General features: G+C 35.4%; 1 protein-coding gene across 1 annotated transcript; it reads left to right on the forward strand.

The window, feature by feature from the left end:
• The first annotated feature begins 570 nt into the window (after positions 1-570).
• Positions 571-1681, forward strand: LOC114191250 (protein MAIN-LIKE 1-like). The gene is made up of 2 exons (XM_028080422.1): positions 571-1023; positions 1112-1681. The coding sequence occupies exons 1-2, from the start codon at positions 571-573 to the stop codon at positions 1679-1681; spliced, it is 1023 nt and encodes a 340-aa protein (XP_027936223.1).
• Positions 1682-8916: the final 7235 nt, after the last annotated feature.

Raw genomic sequence — 8916 nt, forward strand, 5'->3', positions numbered from 1 at the left:
ATAAATATGGTTAGGACACGAGGTAATTTATCTAGACGTGGTTCACACAATGCACCCGAGAGTTCTGCACAGGGTGGTGCACGAAAGAGACCGACCGTTTTAGCTCGTAGAAGGGGTCAGCACGAGGCTAATGTTATTCAGGATGATGTGGTTGAGCATAGGTTTCCGATGTTCCTTAGGACGAGGAGCAGGGGATTGATAACAATGGTGCAGGATTTCCAAGTGGTCCCTCTGATACATCTTTAACTCGGTACCAGGATCATGTTGCATGGATCATATGGGATGGTCAGGTTAGTAATAATTTTTTATAAATGCTTTATTTTATTGTTGTTATGTATTTTTATTGTTATGTTTATTTTTTCTTAGGATTGAGTTGTGAAAGTAGTCTCCCATATTAAAAAAGTGAAAAAATTAGGACCTCCTCATCCTTATGTTCTCCCATTTGTGGTAACTTCTAGATTATCGCCTCTGTGCGACATTTTATATGAATATCCCGATGTTGGGTTAATATTGGGTTTCGTGGAGAGATGACATCCCGAGAATAATACTTTTCATCTACCAATTGGTGAGATGACCATCACTTTAGATGACGTCTGGTCGCTCCTTCATCTTCCCATCACTAGACAGTTTTGCTCCACTGAAAATCTTGAATATGAAGATTTAGTTGAGATCTTGACGACACTTTTTGGTGTTGATCGGGCCATGGCTTGCAATGAGTTGAATCAAAGTCGTGGTGGACATGTCAAGCTTAGCTGGTTGAGAGAGCTATATGATAGCTGTTGTGATAACGAGCTATGGGAGTTTGCTACCCATGCATATCTTTTGCACCTTGTAGGGTGCACGATATTTGCTAATAAAAGGGCCACCTATGTTTGTACCCATTACCTTGAGCTATTTAGAGATCTCCCTTCATGTTATAGATATGCTTGGGGAGTTTCTGCTTTTGTCTACTTATATGAGCAGCTAGGAGATGCCAACTTTGCAAATACAAAGCAATTAGTTAGATATCTACCTCTTCTACAGGTACCATTTTATATTACATTTTGTTAAATATTTTACTTATTTTTTTCTTTTATATCAGAATAGTGAAATGAAATGTTATTTGATACAGGCTTGGATATACGAGTACTTCCCTACAATGGGAAGGAAGCAATTACGGGATACATATGTGGAGACCAAACCCCGTGCTAGACGTTATATCATTGGACGCACTACTTCTGCTATAGCTGATGTTAGAGTCCGGTTGGATGTCTTGACATATGATGAGGTGATTTGGAACCCATATGTAGCACATAGGGCTGGTCGACAACTTGTTGTATCTGCCATGTTTTCTGGCTACCTCAGGCTTGGTATCCTCGTACACCGTCATTTGTTGGAGCGTGTGCTGCGACAATTTGGCTTCATGCAGCCTATTCCACGACCACCGACTTCGCTTCCGATGTTGGACTTTGCGATTATTGATGATCGGTGGAGAGACCACGATCAGTTTGTTGTAGTTCAGGTGGTCCCCGCGCCAACTCCTTTTTCATGTTCGGATGGATATTTGCAGTGGTTTCAGAGGGTCTCCCACCCTTACATTTTACGCAGAGTTGAGGTCGACCGACCCAGCCTTGTCATTATGCCTCGACTTCGTCTGAATTTGCCAGATGACATACCAGCTCAGAGGACGTCAGCGTCATAACCTTTTGGTGGTTTATTGGTATGTTACAAATTTATTTTTTCATATTATTAGTAACTTAAATATTTGACATTAACTTGGTATTATTGCAGGGTGCCATGAAACGTATTGTCAGCGATCTTCAGTAGATGATAGATTGTAGAGACGTTAGTGAGGGAATAGTTGCTTGGGATCACACACATGAGTTATTACTGATAACTCGTGATGCAACAGAGGAGGAAGAAACTAAAGGAGGACGTACAGTTCGAGGTCGACGACCATCTACATCTAGATAGTCGATTTAGTTTATATTTGTATTTCATGTTACAATTTACATTTTTATTGGATTTTATATTAAGTTATTTCATCGATATATGATTACAAATTCAAATATCTATTTTGTTAGCAATAAGGCCAAAATATATTCGTCCCTTGGCCAGAGGAGTTAGTATTTTATATATTGGTAAAACAATTGCAAACATATTTTTTAAAAGTACATTACAATATGAAATTTCCTAAAATAAACTACAAAAGTCAAATATTTAATACAATTAACAAATATTAGTCTTCCATAAGATCTACATAACTACGATCAACTACGTGTAAATCTACGAATGCATGCATCCGATCTCTATAAAATGATGACCACCCCTTTGCCTTTGGGTAACAATTGTTAGATGATATGATATCCACCATCGGTAATGGACAATCTTTTTTGTAGACGAACCTGTAAATATTTAATTAGTCAACAAATAAATAGTTTTTTTTTAAAAAAAAGAAATATACCTGCACAAAATGAGAACCGTAAACATGTCCGATACAAATTAGTCGATGCTGACTTTGCGAAATAGGTGGGGATGTACGAAGTAGGAATATCGTCAAATTTTGAACCAATGACAAGCACACGAGGATTACATTATATCGATTAGCAATCGCATACCCCATGTCCGGTATAGTCATTCACTTGTCTCGATTAGCCTGTATAAAATTAATTAGATTATAATCAAACAAAATCATAAAAAACTTTTAATAATTTAGTTTGAACATTAGTGTGTAAAAGCCATACCCCTGATGGTGAATGAACTAGCAAAGACTCTTTCAGTTCTTCTAGACGATCATAGCCTTCAACTAATGTTGCATATTCATCTCGCAATTGACTAAGTTCTTTGTATAGATCATGTCTGATTAGAGGCCATAACTCCTCACCCATACCCAGCAATGCAACAATGAATCTATACCAACAATGACCATCTACCACTACATCTACAACATCCACTATGTAAGGCTGAAAAACTGGATTGAACTGATCTAGCATGTTCAAAATATGAGGGATCACGTTTGGTTGACTTCTTTAATCGATGACTTTTAGGTGCACCATTCATCTTAATTTTACTTGGTCGTGACAACATCGATGTCATCAAAGGGCAAACTATGTCAAGTAATTTATGTTTGATAGTGACTTTTCCTGCAATGTCAACTTCTTTGAAAAGATTAAGCAGTAGATCAACCTCCCTTTGAATTGATAATTACCCTTCGGATTGTGAAGATGACACATTTAATAAGCTTAACCTAGTCCATATGACATGAATTTCTTGGAGAGGAATCATCCTAGAGTCATATCGTGCTAATTCACACGCACATGGAAGACCATAAGTCTATCTGAGAATCCAGCCACAATGACTAGTATCGAATCCAATTTTCTTAACTCTTTCTAACTCTGGAGCAAGGAGTTCTAAGGCTGATCTATAAACATATCCCACTAATCTTCTATAACTCAATGCCTTGTAAGAGTCACACATCAGATTAATACTTCTTTCAAAAGACGCCTTTATTTCATTATGTTGCAAGAGAATAACGTTGTGAATTCCATCCGAACACGAACAAAGGCCTCTCATACTACTTCCAAGAACTTTCTTGAGGCTCCAGTGAGCATACTTAACCCTAGTACAATTTATACATGGAATCATATAAACCAGTAATAAAAAAATGAATTAATAAGAAGATGCAAACATACCTGTTTGATGTTGTATTCCCTAGATGCATAACTTTATTTGTCCATGCCTTGACAAAGTATTTCTTGTAAGGAATGATCCACGAGTCATTAACATATTCAAAGAATACAGGCCATGACTGTCAAACAAGCTCAAGACGATTAACACAATCGTTAAACTTTAAATAATCTTACAGTCCATAACATTCTCCCATGCTTGCAGTACAACATCCCATGCATCAACAGAATTCACTAACATTTTACACTTTGCTGGCACATTTTTTGAATATGGAAACGACATAGAAGATGATAACACTCAGGGAATACAATGCCAACAACATTCATTAGAGCGAGATCCATGTCAATTGTAATGACTTGTGGACCACCCTCAGACGTCATAAACAAACCTCTTCGCCTTTCAAGAGCCCAAGTGAAATTATTTTGCTTTTCACTAGATAAAAATGCAAACGCGATTGAGAAAGTTAATCATGTTGAGGTCACACCAACAATCTCAAGCAATGGCAACCGATATTTGTTGGTTTTGTAAGTGCTATCCATTAAGAACACAATATTGAATGAATTTAACAACTTCACATCATCAAGATGAGTTCACAACAGATCGCTTACCACATCAAATTCATTAAGACATCTACTATAATGGATATAGTGATCATGTTCCAACATCAACATTAACTATTGTAACTCGGTCCCTGAACCTCTTATTGAACGTTTGTACCTATATCTTACATTATATACTTGCTTCAAAATTGTCACATTACACTCATCTTTTTCTTTGAGAGTGAGAAGTATATTTGCAGGTTTTACTTGACTTTTAGTCATATCAATAAACAACGAGTGTTCAACGGACTTCAACCTATCCGCATAGGGGTGACCAACTAGAGTAGAGATGAGACATCGTGATTATGGTAACCACATTTTACGTTCAACACCCATCCATCCCCTTGAGATATGGGTTTTCCTCTCAATCTAAAGGGATAGTCACATTTTTTTGTCCCAGATAAACTCAATTCTGCATCACATTTGTATTTTCTATATTTTCCACCTCTTTCACAACCTAATAATACAAGGGTCTTTCTTCCTGGTTGTCCGTTATATTTATCTCATCTTAGAATAAGAACAACAAATCCAAGATTAAAAGCAACCCCTCTAACCCACTTAATTAAATCTTCACGTGTTGGGAAGATATCATTAGTTGTGAAATGAGATGTATAATCTTGTTCGCAGATATCATGAACGAAATCAAAAAAGCCTGACATGAGACTACAATTAACTTGAGAATCCACTTGAGAATCCAAGAAACTCAAATAACTAAAATGATGATCTTCCATGATGAGCTATAATAAATAAAAGATATGTTAATACGTGAAATAAGCCAATTAAGGGCAAGCAAATAAGGAAAATATGCAATGAAATTAATCCTTAGCACAAATCAAAATAAACAAACACAATCAATGAAGCCCACGCACTAATATAATCACACACCTGACAAACTCACGCACACCACTCCACCTCACTGAACTCTCTGACCACGCACACAACACACTATCTGACAAACTCACGCACACTACACTTCACTCATGCACACAACAACACACTACCTCACAAACTCATACACCACTGCACCTCACTCACTAACTCTGCACTCTCTCACAAAGCACATAACACACTCACTAACTCTGCACTCTCTCACCACGCACACAACACACACTACCTCACAAACTCACGCACACTGCACCTAACTCACGCACACAACACACACTACCTCACAAACTCACACACCACTGCACCTCACTCACTAACTCTACACTCTCTCACAAAGCACACAACACACTCACTAACTGCACTATCTCACCACGCACACAACACACACTACCTCACAAACTCACGCACACAACACACTACCTCACAAACTCGCACATCACTGCACCTCACACAATAACTCTGCACTCTCTCACTATGCACACAACATACTCACTAACTATGCACTCTCTCACCACGCACACAACACACACTACCTCACTTCACTCACGCACACACTAGAACCACACTTAGGGCACAACACACATTACCTCACTTCACTCACACACACACTAGAACCACACTTAGGGCACTCTCTCAACACGCACATAACACACTTAAACACACACTACCTCACCCACATAACACACTCAAACACACATTACCTCACCCACATAACACACTTAAACACAGCATGCCTCGCCGCGACATACGTTAAAAGGGAAGAAAAAAAATCACTGAAACGGATGTCGACATCCATTTCAGGAAAAAAGCCCGAATTTTACTGAAACGGATGTCGAGATCCGTTTCAGAAAAGTGCGAAACGGATGTCGACATCTGTTTCCTTAAAGTATTTTGAAAAATTTAGTGAAATGGATGTTGACATCCATTTCCCACTTTTCTTAAACGGATTTCGACATTCGTTTGAGTAAAAACCCTAGAAAATAACGAAACGGATGTCGACATTCGTTTCACATCTTTTTGAAACGGATTTCGACATCCGTTTCACCAAAAAAACACATCAAAACAAACCAAACGAATGTCCACATCCGTTTCACATTTTATTGAAACGGATCTCGATATTCGTACTGATCACAAAATGAAATATCCAAATCAATGGCAACAAACAAAGATTCCAACAAACCATTAATAAAATCATCAAAGCAATACTAACCTGGAACGTGCAAGATAACGAGGAAAGCTTTAAGAAATTTGAACCACTTATGGATGACTTGGAGCAATGAGTTTGGAGCAGCTGAAGGAAGGAGGACCACTGCTACGACTTCAGAGAAAGAAAGCATGGACCACTACCACTGCAAATAGCACTTTCTAATGACAGAGAAGGAAAGTTGGACCACTGGAGAGAGCACAGAATAACGAGAACGAAGGAAGGAGAAGAAACAAAACGGAGGAAGGAGAAGAAACAAAACGGATGTGAAGAATTGGGAGTGCAGCGCTGCAGTAAATACCAGCCGCAATAAATTCAGTTTAATTATCCCAACCACCAAGACAAGTAAAGAATTAATTAGGGTCAATAATATCATTTTTGGGGTACAGAAGAATATTTGAGGGCGGAGGGAGAAGCCCCTTAAATATCGTTTTCAAAAGAAAAAGTTGGAATACCCAAGTTAATAAATGAAACGAACTAGTTAATGGATCATCCATTTTACCAATGTCCTTTTCAGATGAAGAACTCCATCGGCGGTAAAGTTGTTTCCTTTTCTTCCTGGTTGCTCTGGCTTTTGTCCCAGAGTACTCCAAACTAACTAGGTAGATCGTGGCTTGGCTTTCACAATGGAAACTTCTAAGGATGTCACACCCCATTTGTCACAAGTACAACACAATTTGTCCCCGGTTTGTGTTTTTCTTTTCATTCGTGGATTCATCCGATTTCTGTTATAACTATGTAACTTAAAAAAACTTCTAGTCATCAACGTTACGTTCTCACATTTTTAATCGAAGGTGAATCCTTATTTATTTAGAAAAATATTTTTTATAATTTATTAACACTTATTATTTTCGATCTAAAAAAAAATTGATAACAAAATTGAGCAACCAAATCTCCCTCAAACAATAAGCTCTGCCACTAACAGTATAAACTATACAGAACAATATTAAAAAGTTTAAACCGAAATTATACAAAATTTATGTTAGATTTATAATGTGTACATTAACAAACTATCAAAAATAACTTTTAGACACGATCAAAAACAAAGGAAACATACAAGATTTTACTTTTATAATCCATCTAAACTATTTTTTTTTCATATATTTCCCGATAATATATTTTATAAATTTTTTATAATTTAATCCTTAAAATTTTGAACAACTAAGTACTTTAATCACTCCTAAAAATTAAAATAATTAATTAGTTCTTATAATTTTTACTATTGATAAAGTCTAACTTACAATTTTAACAACTTATAATATTTAATGTTGTATAGAAAAAAAAATTCTAGTTATATATATATATATATATATATATATATATATATATATATATATATATATATATATATAAACTGACAAAACTAAATAACATATTTTAAAGTTAAAAGATCAAAATTTTAATATCAATCAATAATTATATCAAAACAAACAAATGTTAAAATTCTAAACAACAATCACAATTTAAATTTAATAATAATTGGTGATATTGAACAGTGACTTCAATCATGTCCATTTATCAAGAGATGTTCCATGATCACTTAGAAAACTCCACGGCTGTAGATGGAAATAACAAAATGCAAAGGAGAGCATACTTCACGTTAATAACCACCATAGAATTGGTCTGATAGCATATAAAAATTTAAATAGTCATTGGATCCTAATTTTTGTTAAATTTTTTCAATTTAGTCATACTTTAGAATTTTTGTTCAATTTAATCCTGAATTTGAAAAATATCATTCAATTTAGTCTTTTTATTTAACTCCGTTAAAATTATAAATAGAATAGTGTATACATGTCACTTTTTCACCGACGTGATGCACAGTGACGTGACCGTTTATTTACTGTAACAAAATGACATGATGTTTAATTGAAAGGGAAATAGGTTAACAAATTAGAAGAAATTGGAATTCGGATTAGAATTCGCAACTGCGGACGAAATTGGATCGAAAGACATTGTATCATTGTCAGGAGAATCCTTGTTTTGTACTCATGAGAGTGAAAAAAGATTAAAAATTATATTTTTCATATCTTCTAATTTTACATTTCAAAATGTAAAGATTACTACTTTTGTTAATACATTTGAGATGAGAATTTTTGAATCACCTCCCCCTCCAAGACAACCTGAGCAGCGAAAATGAATAAGAAGGTATTTCTCTTTTACTAATTTTTTAATTTTCTTTTATTAAATTAAACCAAACAATATTAAATATATGAAAAACCTCTTCCATTTTTTTCCACCAAACCCTGACCCTAATCCCTCCCCAAATTTTTTACTAGCAAAGAACTCTAACCCTAATCCCAATTTCCTCTAATTCGTTAATCTAATCCCCTTTCAATTAAAAATCATGTCATTCTGTCACAATAAATAAAAAATCATGTCATTATACGGTGCACTATATTAGTGGAAAAGTGACACGTATACACAGTTCTGTTAACTATTTTAATGATGTTAAATAAAAGGACTTAATTGAATAATATATTCAAAATTTAGGACCAAATTAAGTAAAAATCCTAAAGTAGAATCAAATTAGAAAAACTTAACTAAGGACCAAATGTTAGT

Source organism: Vigna unguiculata, chromosome 7 (assembly GCF_004118075.2).
Source record: "Vigna unguiculata cultivar IT97K-499-35 chromosome 7, ASM411807v1, whole genome shotgun sequence".
In the NCBI taxonomy this organism is placed as follows: Eukaryota; Viridiplantae; Streptophyta; class Magnoliopsida; order Fabales; family Fabaceae; genus Vigna; species Vigna unguiculata.